The 22,316-nt window shown below is 36.9% G+C and overlaps 3 protein-coding genes across 17 annotated transcripts in view; 1 reads left to right on the plus strand and 2 right to left on the minus strand.

Annotated features, from left to right (window-relative positions):
* LOC124302911 (basic-leucine zipper transcription factor A-like) lies at positions 1-5,523 on the plus strand. Of its 3 annotated transcripts, XM_046759481.1 has the most exons (4): positions 2-260; positions 1,703-1,944; positions 2,920-3,736; positions 3,836-5,523. In XM_046759481.1, the coding sequence occupies exons 1-4, from the start codon at positions 255-257 to the stop codon at positions 4,682-4,684; spliced, it is 1,914 nt and encodes a 637-aa protein (XP_046615437.1). In that variant the 5' UTR covers positions 2-254; the 3' UTR covers positions 4,685-5,523. The 3 variants fall into 3 exon arrangements, with proteins under 3 accessions (XP_046615435.1, XP_046615437.1, XP_046615436.1); XM_046759479.1 differs by having other exon boundaries at positions 1-260; positions 2,920-5,523; XM_046759480.1 differs by lacking the exon at positions 2-260 and adding an exon at positions 1,225-1,299 and having other exon boundaries at positions 2,920-5,523.
* Positions 5,524-6,808: 1,285 nt separating this feature from the next.
* On the minus strand, positions 6,809-10,046 carry LOC124302912 (methionine aminopeptidase 1). Its single transcript, XM_046759482.1, has 6 exons — positions 9,785-10,046; positions 8,755-8,806; positions 8,197-8,435; positions 7,687-7,909; positions 7,215-7,490; positions 6,809-7,148 (listed from the first exon to the last, which is right to left on the minus strand). Exons 1-6 carry the CDS (start codon positions 9,893-9,895, stop codon positions 6,916-6,918), a joined length of 1,134 nt encoding a protein of 377 aa, XP_046615438.1. The 5' UTR covers positions 9,896-10,046; the 3' UTR covers positions 6,809-6,915.
* Positions 10,047-17,597: 7,551 nt separating this feature from the next.
* LOC124302913 (bromodomain-containing protein 2-like) overlaps positions 17,598-22,316 on the minus strand; it is a 29,634-nt gene continuing 24,915 nt past the window's right edge. For 12 of the 13 annotated variants that reach the window (XM_046759486.1, XM_046759485.1, XM_046759492.1 and 9 more), the window contains 6 exons: positions 21,691-22,071; positions 20,628-21,176; positions 19,546-19,691; positions 19,311-19,460; positions 18,909-19,214; positions 17,598-18,474 (listed from right to left, as the gene is read on the minus strand). In XM_046759486.1, coding sequence (XP_046615442.1) covers positions 18,409-18,474; positions 18,909-19,214; positions 19,311-19,460; positions 19,546-19,691; positions 20,628-21,176; positions 21,691-22,071 — 1,598 coding nt within the window. In that variant the 3' untranslated portion in view covers positions 17,598-18,408. The remainder of the gene's footprint in view (positions 18,475-18,908; positions 19,215-19,310; positions 19,461-19,545; positions 19,692-20,627; positions 21,177-21,690; positions 22,072-22,316) is intronic. The other variant, XM_046759490.1, reaches the window with a different exon arrangement.

The following is a 22,316-nucleotide window of genomic DNA, read 5'->3' on the forward strand; positions in this document are numbered from 1 at the left end:
GGAAGTAGAGGTATAAATGCAGGACAATGACCTAATTGCGGACAGAGCGCTCACTGCTTTCTCATCGGTCATTCACGTCAGTTGAACTTCGATATTATTCCCCAAAAAGTTGTCGAGTTCCCGTAACACCCTAAATCCGGGAACACAATCCAGTGCACCGAATCGTAAAAACGCGATCCCTGCAAAAGAGGGAAAATTATTCGGTGACCTAGGTATTCAAGGTCAGTTCAAGGCCACGACTCGTCTCTCCAACCATGAAGGTAAGTCAAATCTATTTTAACATCCGGTTAAAGGGTCCGACTTCCTTAGTAAGACTCGTTTAATATGAAAATTGGCACAAAATTCTCCGCTCAAAAAAATCCTGGCTTCGTAGTCCGTCATTTTTTCACGCGTGTAACAAACGAAACGTGTTGCGCACAGATATTCGGTTGTGATTAAAAAAATATATATATATTATTTAGGTACATGTATATGCTCTGCACGTCGGATACGCGCAGCTTGGTTCAAAATAGTAGGACAGTGTGTCAGAGCCATGGTCGCGGGCATTTATATGAATAATGATTACCGGCTACAAGGAGTGAAAAGATACCGAGAAACAGAAGAGGAAAATGATTATGTAAAAACGATGAAAAAACGCTTCGTGCGAATTAAAGGGCACTTGGTTAAATATACAGCCTAAACGCAAACAGTTTTTTTTTCTTTTCTTTTTTTTCGTCTTCTTCTTCGATGAGTGATTACAACGCGCTTAATCAACGTCCGGATTGTTAATGACGACTGAAATACGTTTTTTTTTTTTTGTTGCTTGGGATTTCGTTCTTCGCTATTTCCTACGTCATATTTTTTACTTTCATGTAAACGAAACCGAGACGTATACTTTGAAATGTATACGATCGACAATTTTCACGCAAGTGTAAATAATTATAAAATTCGTCTGGTTATATACATATATAAACATAAATACACGTTAGTCTTGATCACGATCGTCGATTTCTTTTCTATTTTCAATTAACTAAATCCATCTCGTTTCCACATCTTTCACGCAAGGCGACAGATCGAGCACAGAGAAACTTGACAGATTTTCTAAATCACGCGTAGTAAGTTCCTCTACACGCGATTCGATGTATCGTATACATGAACGCACAGATGTGTAAACTAGTGTGATGCATCGGGTTCTCGTTGCTTTCCAATTTCTAACCAGTTGTATGGTCAGCAGGTACGGTATAGGCCATATAAGATCGACACACAAATAGTATCTATACGGCGACCAGGATCGCATGATAGATTCTGATTCCAAAAATGGTGAGTCCACCGCGCGACAGAAACGATTGAGAAAGTGGATTATAAGAACTGTCGACCGTATCTGTAAATTCACGCTCTGAAACAAATTTCAGATTATTGCTGCAATTAATCTCTTTCCTCAATGAACTGTATTTTTTACAGTCAAATAAGGTGTTGAGATTAATTCACTTTTGCAGCAATATCAAATCACCTCAATAGTTGAAAGAAATTACAGTAAGAGTGACGGTGATAAAAAAGAAAAGAAAAAAAAAATACCAATACACAGCGGATTCTCTATTTATAGATACCAGACTAATTTTCACTTTGTAGCCAGAATCAGATTTTTCGGTTATGATGAAAAAATGAAAATAGCACAGGACTCCAGAGTAACCTGCGTGACTGTAAATTTGGTTTCTAATTTCAGGCGATAAATTGGGTTCGTTGGCTGCTTGCGGCCTGTGTCTGCGCGTCTCTTTGGTCCGTGGCACTTGCCAGGTACAAATACCGGAATCAACAGCCCCCGATATACAAGAAATCGTGGCCGACGGGACCGAGGATATCGATGGGCAATTCGGTTCACATGAACGCCGGACCCCCCGGATACAAACCGAACTACAATCGTCCGATTTATAAGCCAACGAGTTACAGATACCCTCCGCCAAATCCGTGAGTGTGATATATGGGCGATTCGAGGTCGTCGTAGCGATTTTATCAAGTAATATTTTTCTCGCAGTTTGAAACGCGTTAGACAGAAACTCGACGCTGAAGTCAATCGCGATGCTCGCAAAGGTCTGGCATTCGATTTTTAGATACGATTCTTTTCCTGGACACGCTTCGCCGGTATAATCGTACCTTTGGTTTTCACACCAAGTATACATGTTTCTCCGATGCTTTGGTCTATCCATTTCTATTCAAAAAGTCGAGTTTTCGCGAAATCGAGTGCCCATGAAAACGAATAAAGTATCAATGTAATATTAAGCCCCAAGTTACGACAACGGTATTCATTTTGGCCCGCAAAAACTCACGAGGTTGAAGTTCGTAGCGTTAATGTAACGATGGACGTTGGAGAAAAATTGTTATTTTGCAACTTTGGGATAGCTCGAAATTCAGTGAAACACAACACAAAACAAGGCATACTAATATTTTTGAACCTCGAGTTCTTTAAAGTTATTGAAAAGTTGCGAAATAGTAATTTCTGTTTCAACTTTTGATTACATTAACGATACCACCTTCAAGCTTGCACTCCAGAACTTTTCATGAAAACTCAGTGTTGACCTACGCAAATTAACCCAGACAGCACAGAACTTGAAGTCGTAAAAAAGACGTCCGAACGATGTCTTACGCGTCATTTTCCGACGCCTAAAAAAACAATGCATACGGAGCCAATCTAACCCCAGGCAATATTCGGTTTCAAATATCTCAGTGTCTATGCACTTTCTGAAAAAAACAGGTACACGTACTTTTTGTAGTATATTGTTTAAACTTTAAGCATGCGCAGTCAGATTAGTAAAAATAAAATATGTAACCGTCGGAAAATGTGCTTAAAGTTGACAGTAGCGGTCAGTGCTATTCAAGTATAAAAAAAAAAAACAGAAAACTTCGTAGACGAAGAGTTAAAAAAATAAATCTAAATCTCAACAGAGTGCGGAGGCCGCCAATGTTCGGAGCACCACCTTCTTGGAAATCGCCGCCGATGATGGGTCCGCTTTCGAGTCAAGGATCGCTGCCTCAGCGAGGACCAGTGAAGGAGTTCCACTCGATGAACAAGGTGGCGGAATACAGTCCGGAGTACAGACCAGACCAGGCGATGTCACCGCCGTCGCATCACGCGGCCCAAACGGACGACGACAAGGGTCCGATCCACACAATTCCGGCCCCGAATCTGAGCCCGGCTGACAAGCCGTACAACCTGCAATCGCAGGGCGATTACCTGCCTTCCCCGAGCCAGGACTACGCGGCGTCAATATCACCTGCAGGAAATCCCCAGATCAACGTCTTCGGCACCTCTCCACAGACGCAGAGGGTCTCGACGAGTCCCTCGCCAATTTTCCACCGCTACGAGGTGACGGAGACGAACGAGATCGGGCACCAGGACTTCAGGACCTCGGCCCAGCCTGCGGCTTTCCTTACGCCGGATTTCGACGTCACCAGACTGACAGCCGGTGGCGGATCGGCCCAAAACGGCGACGTTTTTGCCGCTCTGCCGTCAAACACCGCCCTCGTCGGTTTCGGCCAGTCGAACGGCGCCATGCAGACGAACCTTCACAGTTCTCTCCACGTCGGTTTTCCCGGCCAAGGAGTCGCGCCGCAATCGACCGATCAGCAGCGGAGTCCCGAACTCCACGTCGGGCATCGGGCGCCGACCGATCCACCGCTCTCTGCGAACCAGCTTTACGATCTGCTCAACAGTTTCCCCCAGCAGGTTGGCGAACAGTACTCGACCACCCAGCAGCAGCAGCAACTCGATCAGCTTTTCCCGGCTCAGTTCTCCGAGCCGCAGATGCACTCCTTCAACTACGACGAGCAGGCCAACAAGCTGCTCCTGCAACAGCAACAACAGCAGCAGCAGCAACAACAACAACAGCAACAGCAACAGCAACAGCAACAACAACAACTTCAACAGCAGCACCAGAATATATTCGTTGATCGGGATTACGGCAGCGGTCGAGTCACCGCTGATTACAGTCTGGAACCCGACTCTCGCGACGCGGGTTTGACCAGGGTGACGGAGAACTCGGAGAACAGCGTTATAGACACAGCCTACGAAGATGTCAAACAGCCCCAACAGCACCGGCAGCAGCAACAGCATCAAGGCGGCCAGTCGACGTACTTTGCGCAGGTTGGTGGAGAGGACGACGGAAGTATGTCGACTCAGTTCTACACAACCCTGCCGAGCAGAGAGGCAGCGGAGAAATTGGCGGCTCTGGCCGCAGCTGGGAACGTGAACAGTCATCTTCTGGACCAGTTGAGGAAACAGCAGGCTTCTTCTTCGGTTCTTCCCCCGAATCACAAGGAGGAACGTTACGAGGTCCGGGATCCTGGGGAGGATTTAGAGTCCAGGTATCAGGATATTAGGTATCTTCAACAGCAGCAGCAGCGGAATGGGCAGAGAGAGGATGAAACCCAAGGCGATGATGACGATGATCGACAAAACTCAGAGGGCAAGAGACCGCTGAGGATAATGGTGCCGGACCTGGAAGACTATGGAGAAGATGAAAATGAACAGAGAAATTTTAGGAATGGTGAAGCGGACTCGAACAAGGGAGCGACGATCAGGGAAGAGTACGAGTACGATGACAATCAGGAGGAGGAACAGCGAATCGGGAATATGGAGGAACAGGAGGAGTACGGTCAGAATCCAGACTCGGAATTCGGATCGCGTATCGCAACTACAAAGAACCAGTGATCAGGGAGCAATAACTTGAGGGAGTTTTTGCTCAAACTTTTCTATGGCTTCTACCGAGGAACAGTACATCTGTGGGTTTTTTTTCACATGTTTTGTCGACTTTGGATTTTTCCGAAGAGAAAGGAACGACGTATTTTTATAAAAAACGAAACGGCGAGTTTTTACTTGCGATACTTGATTGAATTGTTTTTTTTTTTTTTTTTTATTTTTTTTACTTTTTGAAAGTTTAGTTCTTACAAAAACCACAACATTTATCAACGGTAAAGAATTTGCACTTTGGGCAACACAATTTAATTTATTCGTGGATAACGATATTTCGCGATTTCAAGTTCGTATACAAGAGGAAGATGGAGAGAAAATATTGTTCCAACGTATCTCGCGAACAATAACATTTGAAAAAATTTTCAGTTCTTCTTAATTTTTTTGGCAAATCCATTTGAGAAACGGTGCGCATCATAAGTGGACAAACCATCACACAAACCGTGTGGAAGATTGATCCTCGATAGGATTTCATACCTCGTACTGAATTATTTGGAGCTATAATAATATTAATTGATTATTTATTTATTTATTTGTTCACTAATGTATTTATTATATTAAATTTAGTAGTTTAAAATAAACCAGACCCGATGTTTCGCAATATCATCGATACTGTTATTTTCCCACCTTTTTACCCACTAAACCTTCCGTTTTCCATTTTAGACTTTTTTTTCAGATCATTCTGTATGTACAGATTACGAATTGTAATACAATTATGTGGTATTTTCTATAATTACCATAATCAAGAGCTTAAAAATACTTGTCAAATATTCGGTACATATTGTATGCTATACATACATTTTCTCAGACGGAAAATGTAAAAATGAAAACGAAACAACAAAATTCCAGATGCGTTTTTGTAGGGTCAATGGTCAATTTTAGTTGTTTTTTTTAAGGGGGGGGGGCAAAACAAAATGAAAGTCGAAATAACGACCTATTATTTCAATAATCCCTATATTTCTTTTTTCTACCCTTTACATCGTAATAGTTCGATAGAACTAAAATTCGTTCAAGTAAAACGACGAACAAAAAATAACACTATTAACAAAAATTAATAATCATACACGTAAAACAAATTTTACTTAATATTTTTGTTGGGGAGATACAACAGTGGACGATCAATTCAATAATCAATAAGCAAAACTTCATTAATCCGAGTAAATGAAAATCGCGTATTGTCGCAACGTTTCTTATGCACTCTGTAACGCGGAAATTCCATCCGATAATTTTTAAGATGTTTCACGCGTTGTGACTTACACTATGGTATCATGAATAGTCGAATTCATGCTTTAATAGAGTGAAACGAACGAGCATGGAGAATAATAATTCATGAAAAATTTACTGAAAACATGATACAGAAGCTAGAGGGAAAAAATTTGTTTTTATCGATACACGCATACGAGACATTTTCTGTCAATCCGGCTGATCAAGTCTCATGGTCAGACATCTTTTCTCAACTGGTATGCGGCTAAATGCTGTACAAAGAATCTCCACGAGCGAAGAAGTTCATCGAGTTACTCGCAAAAACTTTTCCAAGTTTTTTTCATCTTTGCACAAAATTTATGACGTCAATATTAGTAACGTTGGTTGAAAACTTGTTTTTCTGTTAGTCTTGATTTCGAAAAATATGTAGCAGGTTTGACGAAAATCGGAAAAGAGTAAACAAATTGAAGAGAGGTCAGTGGAAAACATCAAGGCAGATCCGAGTTAAATAATCTCACGTATGAACATGTGGATTTATTTACGTATAACGAAAAACGTCTGTATAGGAGTGACGATTTTTTGCAAGAAAAAAAAACGTCACACAAGTTTCTCAAGACAAATTAATCTCTATGAATTGAGCAATGTTATATAAAATAAATTTTGCTGCAGTCTTGTGCAATGCTTAGTGAAAATGAGAAGCACAAGTGCCAATCTGTTGAAAGTAAAGTAGCCCATATGATACCGTATTTGAAAGAATGTTTTACTTCATACCTTGGTAACGAAATAATAAGACATTGAATCAATCCCATTATTTACACCGGTATACATTCATCTTCTCCAGGCGAACCCTCTATTTTCATACATACGGTTATAATTATGCAATTCTCCTACTGTAACAGACTCTCGGCGTTTGTTTTTTAAATGCGTCTCTAAATTATATGTTCTTTTTTTTTCGTCTTTTGTTTCCCTGAATATATTCTCAGCGTTTACTAAATGTGGTCCATAAAGTGAGGTTGTCCATTTTTCTCCAAACGTTTTGTAAGTATATCGCATCCCGTGTCTGTCACTAGCAAAGTCTGTTCAAACTGCGCAGACCACAATCCATTGGTCGTAACTACGGTCCAATTATCTGGCCACATTTCGTCCCTCCAACTGCCTTGCGAAATCATTGGTTCGATAGTAAAACAGTGCCCAGGTTTCATCACGCCAACAGCTTTGTTTTCTATATATGGAAAAGACATGCACTAAGTATGACGGAAGTGACCATAAAGTTTTTCTGTATACTCACTGGCGTAATGAGGGACATTTGGAGCTGTATGAAATAGACGGTGAATTCCATGTCCGCAGTAGCTACGAACAACGCTGAGTCCATGAGACTGAGCGTGCTTTTGAATCACATTACCGATCTCGCGATACTTTTCGCCCGGCTTAACGATATCTATCGCCTTGCTGAGGCACTCGTAAGTGACTTCGACCAATTTTTTTATCTCCGGCTTGACGTTACCGACCAGGAACGTCTCGTTCAAATCGCCGTGAAATCCGTTGTGATAAACGGTGACATCGACTGAAACAATCAAAACAGGGTATGTAGAATGGAGGAATCAATTATATCTGAAAAAAGTTTCGGAATATTTGCTGTAAAACGATCTCATAACAATTATTTTTCTTGATATGCACAATTCAGTATGTTTGACTAGGAGGAAGCTCCTTGGGACAAATTTTGACGAACAAGTTCAGGGCTAGAAATCGAACCAATTTACCATTGCAAATGTCACCATCCTCCAGTGGCCTCTTATCTGGAATACCGTGACAGATAACTTCGTTCACAGACGTGCAACAGCTTGCGGGAAACTCGTAATAGTTCATGGGAGAAGGGTAACAATCCCTTTCTATGCACGCCTCGTGCACGATTCTGTCTATCTCCGCAGTCGTAACACCGACATCGCAGACGCGTGCAGCTTCGTCCAGCACTTCTCGTCCCAGCTGCAGGTGGCAGGAAAGGATGAAATTTCCCATCAGTGATTAGCGAATTATCAAGTGAAACCTCAACATACGTATTTGATAAAATCCAGTCTTATTTATCAGATTCAAACATGCCTAGTTTGATTCTAGATTGATAAGACTTGATGAAAAGTGGAATTCTCGATGGAAACACAAATTTGGATGTTCGTTGACGAGCAAAACATGAGCCAAATTACATTCGGCAAGTTACTTGAAAGGCCAAACAAATGTAATATCAACAATCTGGTTTGGGAATTATTTTTTGATACCTTGCAAGCGACTCGCATTCCTTCAATTTCCTCATCGTCGAGTACTTTGATTTGAGCCGAACTTCTAACCGCTTGTTCGCTGAGCGGAACACCAGTTGGATGAGTAGCGTAATCCGGACGACCAATCCTCTCTGGTACTTCGCGACGTGACTCTCTTCTGTACGGACGTAATTTTCCAGTGAAGTGATACGACGGCCACGGATTGTACTCGCCCGATGATTTACTGTCGTTTTCACCCTCTAAAATTATTTCTTATCTGTTAGTAAAGTTTCAATTGAAACCCAAATACGAAGTATCAAGATTATGGTCATTGTCTCGTTAAACTTTGCTCATCCTTTTTATTTTTCTGTCACATCCATGAGGGATAAAATTTTTCTTCTCTTGTTTTATGCTGATATACACATACATATTCTGAAAATGTGTATTACTTCGCTTTGGAATTAGTGGCAAGCAATTTGGCTTTAGCCACTGCATAGAAATGTCAATAGATTTTTAGGAAATCGATACATTTCTATGTCTATTATTGATAGACAGTTGGCAATGAAATAATATACTCACTAGCAAGCTGATGAATCACCTTGTGAGTTTTCCAACTGCCTTTGAAACAGTCCTGAAAAAGTAAATGGAAATATATAGAATATCAAGTACATGGAAATTGATTTTAATTTCATAGTAAAATCATAATAATTACTTATCGTAGAGTTGAAATGAACTTACAAAGACAGGCTAAGACGTTATTTTTAATTGGAAGAATTCTTACACAATTCAGTTCAAATTACCGCCACTTATCAAATCTTTGTAGTAAGATCATCAAATACCTCACACGTTATATCAGTTTCATCAATTTTCTACCGCTATCACAATAGCAATGAAATACATTACGCATACTGTTCACATCGATGAACAAAGTTTGCAGCAAAACTAGCAATATGCACGAATAGACTTGTTCGTTATTGGAGTTATTGTTCAGCGTGACGCAAAATAAAATTATACAAAACCTTTGAATGCGACAATACAATCTCATCAATTGCATGGCTACAGATTGAAACGCAAATTGCAAGTTATTCAAGAGAAAGAAGATGAAAGGACTTGAGTGAACACGTATGGTAAAAAGCAGATTCGGCGACGAGGTGCCAAAACTTCGATTTAAGAAATGTATGTATAAAGAAAACTAGAAACAAATACCAAGCTCGTATTCATTTAGATCTATCTCGATGATGGAGTGATTACGCGTAAGTTTGGTAGTTATCTCGAAAATCAGATAAAATACGTAAACTTAAATAAAGTAGAAAAATAGTTGAAATTTATTGGGGAAATCACAGACATATATTTTTGATAAACCTCGAGAAATACGCGATGAATATAATCGCCAGTTTTATAAGGTAATGAAAAACCGTACGAATTAATTGACCGGTCGTTAAAATAGATTCAATTAGCATTGCAAATGCATTTGACGAATTAAAATAAAGCGAGGAATCACGTGGAAGAAACTTAAAATGATAAAAAAGGCTGGGTAAGAAAAAGGAGCGGACAAAAAACGAAGAGACGGTTCCTAACCTAGAAGTATTTAATAATAGCGGAAACCTACCTGAGAGCAGAAATACGATCCTTGTATTCCGATCTTCAGACAAGTCGGACACTGCAGGCTCGCCACTGCTTTGCAGCCCGGCGTTTCGCACATTCCAAGAGCCAACGCCATTTTCGTACTCACGAGGGTGTAATTTCTGCAATCTTCTATTTCCCTACTCGCACCGATTCTACTCCAACCTCCCTACCAAAGTACCAGCTCGTACGCACGGTGAAACGAAGTGGAATGGAGCTAAGGCCGAGCTAATTCGAGCCTAGCCTTGCACGGTTCTTACTTTATTACCGAACGAGTAACGCAACGCGACGGATCGCTGACCGTCACTCGGCGGGCAAGATCTGATACTTCTTTATCGACGCAACACGGTAGACCCGATGGTAACACGTTTGGTTTAATGATGAGGCAATGAACTTATTACATTATAATAAAAATATGTATAAGAGAATATTACTTGCGAATTTTGATGCACATACAATACATTAATTACAGAATTCTATAACAGAAGGCTTATCAAATAAGCACAATTATTAAATAAATACATCAAACGAGTGAGCAGAATCCAATATTAGTAAAAATTTAATGCTATAATCATCATGGCAATTCCAAATCGTATCAATTCTTACCTCCTTCTTGCTGCTTCATAGTTTGAATGCAGTAGTCTCTCTAGCACCTGTTCAGATTTATTCGGATCATTGCTAACCGTAGTCTGTTTCTGTAATCAAGTCAGAGACAATGACATTTCATCGGTATTTCATCTTTATGTAAATGTAAATGTAGTAAATGAAGAATGTTCTCGAAGGCATACCTGTTAGTTCTTCTCTGTAACATCACGATCAATTCGGTTTTTCGGAAAATATCAACGGTAGACCGAAAATTGGCTCGATCAAAGTTGTAGAGAATTAAATTTCCTGCCAGTTTAGTTGTGACCATTTTTACTATAAAATTGAAAATAAACGAGTTATTTGATAAAAACAATTTGCTCCCTGAGTCGGGTACATGTTCGCGCCCTTTTTTATCCTAACCAAAGAGGAGTCTGGTATTATTAATTTTATAAATAAGATATCGATAACTGCTCAAAAAACCCAAGATCAGGCTTGGTCATTTAACATGAGTTCATTATTTTTTTTTTATCCCTTTCAGCCACGCCCCCAAGCCAAAGGCCACGCCGCAAGGAAACCGGACTTTCGAATCATTATAAACTATGTTTAGAGAGTATAATGAAATGGAGAATTTGCTGTGTCACACCACGTGGCCAAAATGTTCACTGGGTCTTAGATTAGTAATTTAGTACGGTCTAAGGTTCATAGCACCAGCGTCACTTGGCAGTGAGCGAACTCGAGTCGTCACCATGCCGTGGGTGCACATCATGAGTCAATAATGTCGCATTCAGTAACTCAGTATCGTAATTTCATGTTTGCCTGGGGTGGATATCCACCCCAGTCTGTTCTTGGGTCAAATTGAGCACAAATTCGGTACGCAAGACGTGACCCAGGCACGGTGGAACCACTAGAACGCAGATTATGTACAGGGTGTCTACTGCTCTTTACGTATCATTAAATCCTGGAAGTGTTACGGAAAATAAAAATTGCCCGTCAATTCGTCGATAATTTCTGGATTAATTTGATTTATCCTGAAAAATTTGATATAATACATTTTTGATTGAAAACTGCGACATTTCATTTGTCCCACGCTGCCTTCAATGTATGAAATTTCAGCAGATTGATCATGCGGTCGTTAACAATTCACTCTGCATATAAACTACCAAATAAATTTTTTGATTCAACACCTAACCTGCAACTTATCTTGTCCTTAAAAATTCATAAGAAATCGAAATTTGAAGTCATAGAATTTTTCAATAAAAATTTTTGAATGCAGTAGAGTATGTGTCACGTACAGGTAGCGGCGTGGATCCTGAAACAGGCGCTATAAGCTAGTGTATAGGTTAGGTTTACTCTGACTATAGCTTGCCGTCTCAGAACCCATCCCGCAAAGGGTATAATACGTAAGTAAACAAAGTTTGATCTGAAAAAGGCGGGGTCTCATACAAGTTATTAAAGCCCACGGATTTGAATTCGATTACTTATCAATTTAATCTTAAGTAATTAGCATTAATTTCTTAACGATGATGATATAATAATATATTTGTATATTTATGTAATTGTATTACCGTGATAACAGTATATGAATAATATAGCTGTATATGGGGATAATCATATTCCTTTTTTTTTTCATTTCCCTTTCTTTTTATTCAGTTTTACTTTTTTAATTTATTTATATCATCGTTTACCTTCCTTCATTTTCCATTCTTATCATCGAAGAAACATTCGATAGGAAATGATTCGGTATATATTTAATTTTAATTTTTTTTCCTTTCGGCAAACACTTTTTAATCTTGGATAATTTTCTTGCTATTATACATATATAATCACCGTAATGATTTCATGCATATTTATTCTCCTGTATGCAAGTATGTGTATGTATATACGTATATGTATATGTTCATAAAATTGTTGAAAACTAAAAAGTGGTGGATCTGTATGAACGTTAGGTAATAACTTAAGAGAATATAATGCTATTATGTATATTTATACTAAATTTGTGTATATATTTAGTATGTGTGTATGTATATATTCACATGCACCTTTTCTTGTTAGAACGCAGTCATTACGTAATAAACAATTCATGGTTACCAGCTGTTAATATTATTACTGTTATTTATTACTATTACTATGAATATTATTATGATTATTTATGATTATTTATGATTATTATAAACACCGCTATCGTACCATTATAATCATGTTGTTAAGTAAAAGGAGAAACTCTTAGCTAAATGAAATTTGTTTGTTTGGTGTGAATGATATTTCAAAGCTTCGCCTCTTTTTGACTCGAAAAACTGCGCTTGCTTGTTTTATTTCACTTTACAATTTATAAATCAAGAACGATTTTGTAAACCTTAAGGCCTTTAGACCGAAACAAATATTCAATAAAAATGATATGAAAGAAAAAAACAAAAACATAATTACTCAATATTAACATGAAAGAACAATGGGCGAAAATCAATTGGTAAAGATTATTGTACGTGAAGGAAAAGTAATGAACGTGACTGAGTTTATTCTTTTACTCGAACAACATTGAGCATTTCTTTATTCATTAGCCATTCATTATCTTTATTACTATTATTTAATTTTTTTAATGTTATTTGTTAAATTTCATTGCTATTACTATAACTATTGTTTTTGTTATTTATGTACAACCATCTTTATATTATATAATATGATCTATGGATTTCGGTATAAGTTAGCCAATATTTTTGTTATGCTTTGTTTCTTTCTTCAACATTTTTTTTTTTTTTTTTTTTACGTGTGTTTCTTTTACTTTTTCGTTTTTCTTTCTGTGCCATTGGTGATGATGTGCGCGAGCATAGAGCCTTATATAAAAATTAGTTTTGATAGAGCTATGTATGTGATTCCGGTGATTACTTATTACGAATTACGTTCATATAATTGCTATACTAACTTACGTTGAGATCTAGTAGGTCACATAATCTGTCTACAATATTGGCCTCCTTATTTACGTTTTATTATTATATATACGTATATACACATACACATACAATATGTATACGTATACATATATAAATATATCCTTATCACATAGAGGTATATTATTACTATTTTTTACACGTTTCTCATTTCCTCTAATTGCTACCAATGATTAATTGTTATTTAATTATTATTATTGTTATTTTTATTCTTGTATTTACAATTACAAATCCACGTATTATACATACAAGTCATAATACCAAGCCCCTAATAAGCAATCGTCGTGCTAATCTCATTTGATTTACGCGTAGTTAGGGCTTAACGATTGGATCTCGATTTTTTCTTTTTTTCTCTTTTTATCCAATAAACCATAATAATCTATTAAAAATCGTAAATATAGTATTAATAGTTGATATTTTTATTACTACTATTATTCCTTATACGAAAAACCTAACATGCCATTCAAAATTCTCACAAAGTAAAACATGCAAGTTCTTATCCATAGGTATGTATACACAATTGCCTGAAAAAAATAGATGGGATTGATGGAAAAAAATTGAGAAATAAGAGGTAAAATCTTAGTTCAAAGTGTAATTCATTTCTTAACGCCACCGTACTTTTAATGTTTATGCAGAGAGAGGCATTGCTGGATCATAGAATTTTCCCATGCTCAATTTGTATGTCATAAAAGAATAAGATAAAATAAAATAAGAACTTGAGGTAAGATTATAAATAGTTGCTTTTTTCTATCCTACTCCAATAACGAATAATCAAGGCATTATTATTGATATAAATACTATTGTAAATAATTATATTAACAGATTTATAATATTCCACGTCCAAGTTGTGTGTGCGAAGTAGGTATAAATTTTCATTCGCAATTGATTATCAAAAAGCGTATATTTCATGTCGCAAGTTTAGAAACTTGGAACCCGATCAACATTATTCGTATATACGTGAAACTGTGATTATCGCAAGTGTAAAATCACTTTTTGACTTACTGTACATCGGTTACATCATCATTACATAATCGCGATTTGCGATAAAATAGTAAGTATATGTCTGTATTTGTGTGTATGTATACATATAAATATATAATATACACACACACTCACATATATATGTATATTATATAATGTAACATTTTTTCTTCTTTCACAAATCTGTTTCAGAATTAATTTCGTAACTAAATGGTTATGTCTCAATTCAATTCTCAATGCAACAGCAGACTTGTTTACATCTAGCACATTAGTCGTAATCTTGTACGCGCAGACACAAACGCACGCATACTCACAAACACGCACAGAGTATTATTACTTAATTACGTGACAAATTTGTACACCTAAATTTAAATCTACATTTCTTACATTCTTTCTAATTTCGTGATTTCTTTTTTGTTCCGTTTTCATTATGTCGCTATTTTTTTCACCTTTTTTTCTTCTCCATCTATCTGAGCCAAGTGTTAAAATAATAACTTGACGTACGAAAATATTGTAATGAAAAGGAGGATGATAAGCAACATCCCTTAATCGTCACGATGAAATAATTATTTTCTATCGCCTTCTCTATTACTTATTATTATTCTTATTATTATTTTTTTGTCTTTTAGTTTTTCGTTCATATGCAATTTCGCATTTATAATCATCGTTGATCAAGTATTGACGGGAAAACATATATAAAAAAAAAAAAGAATCTTACCTGTAGCTTAACAGAATTTTAAGGAAAATAAGAAACAGTGACAACGGGAGAAGAGAAGAAAAGAAGCAAATGCTAATTGATATAAAGAAAAACAGGTACACCATACCTATATACCCATAATACAAAATAAACTTTGCAATCGCAGGATCCTAATTATCATTCGATAATTTTCAAACTTGAATGAGCTGCTCGCGCTCTTTCTCTCTCCCTCTTTGTGTTGTGACAGTATGTAAAGGGATATTAGTATTTATAATTCGTTTCGTTAACGTAACATTACTATTTTTTGTGTATTTCATTTTTTGTAACATATTAAAAACATTGATCGTTCTAAGTCTAGATACTAAACTTTTACTTCCTCGTAGTAACAATCTCTACGACATCGTATGTCTGTTGTGTGCGTGTGTATGTGTGTGTGTGTGTGTGCCCGCGCGTGCGTGTGCGTGCATAATAATGTACTATCATAATATCTTGCGTTTGTCTCGCTTCACTTATTTAAATATTTTTCCTTTCCTTTATTTATTCTCTTTCAAATATTATGCCTGCATTTATAGACGTTGCGTTCCATCTATTATATTACTTCTGTGATCGGTGTCACGAAGTAGTTCAGAGGTGAATTAAATTAAATCGTAAGAAAAAAAGAAAGAAAAGAGAAAAAAGTATTATCATGATCAAATTTGTTTTATTACTCCAACGTGAAGGCAACTCAACGATGAATATAAATTCCCTTGTGCCATGATACCTTGCTGCACGTAATGTACTACGAGTAAATTATGCTTGTGAGTATAAATACATTTTAGTGTACTGCTGTTCAAATATCAAGAAAGGCGATGTAGATTTAACAAGTTCGCAAAAAGTCAACGAGAAAAAAAAAAATAAAAATATTTTGATTATACACAAGTTGAATAATTTATTAATAATAATTATATATTTAGAGGCAGAAGAAAGGGCACTTTGCCATTGGTAATTATATCTTTATGCACGGGTGTACGAGGCAAATAATGTCTGTACCGCTAAGCCACTATAAAGAATAAGAAATTTGTTATTCAATAATTTCAAAAACTTCAATTAAAATTAATCCCTCAAGTAGTATGTAATTGCGTCTTCAAAAATAAACATCTGAAATTTGCCCAAAAACCAAGTAACTATGACTCGTCTACAAACATAATTTTTTTTTGTACTTTTTAAAAAGTTTTTATCGTGTTTTTGTCAATTGACCATTTTTTTTTTTCTTCTTTTTTTGCGATTTTCCCATTTTCCTTTTCTTTGAATCTCGTCAGGGATCTACCCTACGTGCAACTTGTAAATCGCAGTGTAATATATATGTGCATATATTTTTTGCTTTTTGTCTCATTTTTTCAGTTTTTCATCGAAAGTTAGACAACGGTTAGTAGCATCTATCTTGAGATTATCTATTCATTTGTTTTTCATTTGCTTTTGTTTTCGATTGTTACTATAATAATATTTGAGTAACAATTTCTCATCAAGCTTATGTTATTATTTTAACCTTATCATCATTGTTATTATTATTACTGATAATTCATACGACGCAGCAGTATTACCCAAGTGTTTTTTCTTTTTTTTTTTTTGCAGTTCACACCAGTTTACTGGATATTTTTTTACTGGCAAAACAATATACATATCGTAGGACGAGAGATCAACGATTGTATTTGTATTATTATTATTATTATTTCTATTATTATTATTATTGTTTAGTTTTTTGTTACGCGTAAATGATTTTTTTTCTTTATTTTTAATCATTATTTTTATAATAATTGACAACACTGTTGAAAGTGACTTAATGAAATTTCTCGTCAAACGTTTTTTTTATTATTTTTTTTTTTAATGTTTGTTGGAACATTGAAAAAGAGGATATTTATCTCCACGATAACATCGTTTACAATTATCAAATTCACAAAGTTTACTGCTTCATATTTTAGCGTATAATTATGTTATTGAATAATTGTTACTGACTTAACAAGCCTACTTATTTTGTGGATTACAAGGAGCGTTCACAAATTGAGAAATAAATCTGCGATGAAAATCATTATTAAATGGCTAATAATTATAGATATTATACACATATACACACATATGTGTACATATATATATATATATATATATATATATATATATATATATATATATATATATATATATATATATGTATCTGTATATATATACATATATATGTGTGTGTAATTATATATATATATATAATTATGTGTGTGTGTGTATATATATATAATAGGCAGAGAAATTTACCTACGTAATCCTACCATTGATTATTCATGACTGAATGTGGAAAAATATAAAACTTAACTAAATGTACACAACGTCATCGCGCTATCAAGACTTTTACACACGAAATAATGCTCTTTCTTCATGGTATCGATGGTAGTAGTAGTGGTAGTGCTAGTGGTAGTCGTAGTCGTAGTAATGGTAGTAGTAATAGTAGTAGTAGTAGTAGTAGTAGTAGTAGCAGTAGCAGTAACAGTAGCAGTAGTAGTAGTGGTGGTAGTAGTAGTGGTGGTAGTAGTAGTAGTGGCGGTAGTAGTAGTAGTGGTAGTGTAGCAGTAGTAGTAATAGTGATAGTAGCAGTAGCAGTAGTAGGAGTAGAAGTAGCAGTAATAATAGTAGTAGTAGTAGTAGTAGTAGTAGTAGTAGTAGTTTAGTAGTAGTAGTAGCAGTAATAGTAATAGCGGCAGCATTAACAGCACATTAAATTTCATCATCTATTTCTTCGCGATACTCTTTGTTTTGTTTTCCCTTCCGTTTTTTTATCTTCAAAATTTACATAAAGTACAAACTTATGAAACCAGAAAATTTAACACAATAATAATATATAAGTCAGTATAGAGTCATTTTATCCAAGTATGTCGTAAGTATATTTTATCTAATTACATGGTGGTCACACTTTTAGTGTCCGTATTGATTACACAGTCACCTCGTCACACTCATTGTTTCCTTCTCTCTACCAGGAAGGAAAGTTTTCAGAGAGAAAAAAAAAAAAAAAAAAAAAATACCCATATCTTCCAAGAGACAATTATTTTAAATATAACTTTTGTTGGAATGTCCCAACTGCACCAACACATAAAGTAACACACAATATAAGTGCACTATTTGTCTCTCTCTCCTTCTCTATCTTCTTTCCTTCTCTCTGTCTTTTATTATCCTTGTAGGATAATTAATTACATTATATATTAACACCATTTTTTCTTGTACGACCCCTCGGTGCCAGAAGGAAACAGGAACAGCACAAAACAGAGGTGCGAAAGAGTATATATATATATATAAATATATATATATATGTGTGTATAAAACGAAACACCGCGCCAAAGTCCTGCCCGGCCTAAACAACATTGTCACGAGCAGCACATTGCAACATTATAAGGATTCTTCGAATGCAGCCATTAAGTCACTCTGCATATTCATGTCTATTTGACCAGCCATCTGTAAGAAGAAACAAATCAGGATTGCAAACATGCGAAACCAACCAAACAACTTTACGATATGCCTAAAGGTGTTTTCATGGTAACGACTAGAAGTAAGAGCGAGTGGAAAATATTCCTATACCTTCTATGACCGAATTATAATTTTGTCTCAGACTGAAATTCAAACCAATAGCAGTGTGATCGGGGTATATTTAATAAATGGATCTGCAAATCAAGCGATATTTAAAAACACGTTTGCGAACTACTCAATGGTTGTTCAAACCAAGCATGTCTGACAAAAAATTTTTTTAACATTCTGCTTCTCCATACGAGAAACTTGAATCTTTCTTGATCCATATCACTACAAAATTCTCCAACTAATTAAAAATAATTCCTTGACTTCCAGCCATCACGGCTATCAGTTGAATCAAAGGTTCGAAAAAATATGCTCACCGCTTCTCTTCTACGTCGTTCCTGCTCGCGCAACCTCTGTCTTTCTCTTTCAGCGGCTGCCTTGTCTTGACCAGAAGAGTGCCCTGGACTACTGCTGTCGGTGTCGACGGCAGCCTTGACTTCTTCCGCCCTCGTTGTAGCTACCAGGGTAGTCTGTGGGTCGACGACAGTTTTCCTGACCTTATCGAGATTGTCTTCTTCCTCTCGTTCCCTCCGTCGCTCATTTTCCTGCCTCAATCTTTCTCGCTCTGCGTGCTCCTTCTGCTGCTGGCGACGCACTTCTTGTTGCTCGAGTAACGCTCTTTGCTGCAAGTCGGGCATTTCGTGCAAGTATTGAAATTGGGGTGTTCACTTCTCTTCGCAAATAAAAATCCGCATCTATATACTAATCAATGTACTAACCCTGTCTTGTTTCTCCTTGGCTTGTCTCTTGAAGGCTTGGAAAGTATCCCTTGCAGTGCTTTTCATACTAGTTCCAGCTGCCGATTGGGGACTTGATGCTTGCGCCAACGAAGACCAGGATGATGGGTTCTTGACGTTTGGTTCCACAGTCTGAAAGGTGATTATTAGTAATGAAAAGTAAGTATGAAAAGAGACCAACCGCAACGATTTATCTAAAAAAAAACATCGGTCACACCTTATTCTTAAACGTTGAAGCGAAAGTTGTAGCTGGATTCTTGGAGTCGGGTGGAGTCATCTTCTTTTCGGTAATATGCTGCGAGCCTGAGTGGTTACTTATCGGTTGCATTCCCATAGCAGTCATCTCTGCAAACAGAGCTCCCGCTAGAGCGCCAGTATCGATGTGAATTATTAGTAAAGCAGTTAGTAGGCGTCTTCATTCTATGCAAGTGTTTGTTCTTTCGTTAATCAGGGATGGTACGCTTTTTGGAATATAACAATTCTCTGACTTTTAACAGGTATTCTAGACAGGAATATGACTTTTCAAGAGATAAACCGCTTGGTAATAACACATTTTCAAAAAAATTACATTACTTTTAATGTCCCAATATATAATTAAAATTTTTTCAATTTATACAACAAATAATTTGCATCGTGTGACCGATTTTAATAAATTAGGGCCCATTTTTTGCGTAAATAAATTTTCTTCAATTCTATATAATTAGATTTTGGATGAAAATGAAGGTTTTTTTTTTATCAAGGCATTTGATTACACTTCATCACTTACTGATAATGTTGTTTTTTATCAACTGAAAAACCAAATAAAAAATATGAGTTTGTTTGTGGAGAATTCATTTACGAACAAAATCAGGTCTAGTACATTTATATCGTTCAAATGATGCGACGAATTCCCATTGTAAGAATGATCCGATAGTGTGATAATGTGATCTCATCAAGGTCACTAATGATAGTGCTACTGAAAGTGAAATTTATGGTTTTGAAAAAATTTTTTTCTGGTAGGAGAATATTATTTCTACTAAATTCACCTCGATTAACTTTAGTGACACTTTCGAACGTTCGTTACATCATATTTCCGGCGCAATAGTTCTTTGAGTGGACTGTAATAAAAAACTCCCTAATTTTTCCCAGTTTTTCAAGTTTTCCCTGTGCGTGCCAACCCTGTGTTTCATTTTCATATTCTTTTTTTTTTCTCAAAATCGAAGCAAGCATGCCAATTCAACGACAGTCACAGAACATTGTGTAAGATGAAATATCGCCACAAGCACAGATAACAACAAGCTCGTTTCAACTCAAACTCACCATCCATAGTTTTTTGAGGCAATTGCGGTTGCGACATAGCCAAGGGCTTCTCTTCCATCTTGATCGGTAATTGAGGAATATGCACGGGCATGTTGACCATGGGCAGAGGGTCGAAAATCGACCCCATCGCCATGTTGCCTATACCCATTCCCATGTTCATTCCGGAGACGCCGTTATTGTTCAACATGTTAGGAGGTGAACTCTCCCGTTTGATATTGGCAAAGCCGTTCGAGTGTTGCTGGGGCATGGTAATATTGTGTGTGTTTGGTATACTCGTCATGGACGATGTAGTGTTTATCATATTGTCCAGCGCGTTATGAATAGAAGGATGCGATAGATGAGATGCGAGACTCTGTTGCAGGTTCATGTTCAGATTAGCCATGTTTATATTGCTCAGATTGAGATTAGATGCCATACTCGATGGCATCATGTTCACAGGATTTTTCATATCTGGCAATAAACTCAGTGTATTGTTGACCGTTGTCGATGGTGGCTGAATCATGTTCGATAGCGTCTGTTCCAAGGCCGTCTGCGTTGTGGGCACGGATGCTGCGTAAAAACATTACAGTGTTTTTCTGTTTTTCATACTTGTACACTTTTATCACACGTAATCGATGCACAATAAACGCACCAAACCTCATCAGCGGCTACCTTGTCTAATACTATGATCATAAGTTTGTACAACGATCACGGGAAAAACCGTTTTTCTAGTTCGGGCCATTTATAGTCTGTGAACTTACCATATCAAGGTATTCAAGATCACTGATTCCAAATTATGAAAATTAAGATCACCGATTCAATACAGCGACTTAAATCTGTCAGATCTAAACAGCTTCAACTAAAAAACAGCTAATATCTCAACAAGTGTGAGAAGGAACTTTTGATCATAGAATCTGACAAGATATCAACTGTTTAAAGAGTGGTATGTTTTTTATGCTGACACTTAAGAAACAATAAGGCGTCATTCCCGATCAATAAAATAAATTCTCTCATTGTATTGGAATATGAAAAAAAAAAAAGGGAATATAACTAGAGCGTCACAACCTCGTTACTGTTTAGGTACCTAGTGTATTAAAAGGCTGGAGAAGATCCGTCTGTTGATTTAGCCCTGTCCCATCGGTAGTCACAGAGGATGTTGTGTTCGGATAGGAACTGACCGGCGTTGAGGGCTGAGTCGGCTGTGCCTGTGCCTGAGCGACGACAGGTGAGGTCACAATGGTGCTTGTATTTGTCGGTGTTACACTAGGAGGTGGCGTGGGTACGGACACAGATGGCGTCGGAGGGTTCGAAGCGGTCGAAGGAGGTGTGGGCTTCTTTGTCGGGGCAGCGGTAGCCAGTGAGATTGGGCGCGGTGGCTGTGGCGGCATTGAGGCGTGACTAGCTACAGGTATTCCTTGATTAGCCGTTACCGGAACCACTGCTATTGGCTGAGCTGCAGTGCTTCCTGATGGAATCATAGGTGAAATCAGATTCAATTCTCATTGTCTAGTTACATCGATTCGAGTTCGAATTCCACATCATTTGTAAGTCGATATATCATTTGGAGACGTTAGGATATTTGACTCGATTGAGTCTAATATTTTTATGTTTTATGATACTCAATTGACATATTTATGTAATTCATTCTGCTAGTTTGCTGATCTTGAAGATGAGTAATAACGAATTCTTGTTGAATCGAAAAAACATGTA

This window comes from Neodiprion virginianus, chromosome 4 (assembly GCF_021901495.1).
Source record: "Neodiprion virginianus isolate iyNeoVirg1 chromosome 4, iyNeoVirg1.1, whole genome shotgun sequence".
Classification (NCBI taxonomy): Eukaryota; Metazoa; Arthropoda; class Insecta; order Hymenoptera; family Diprionidae; genus Neodiprion; species Neodiprion virginianus.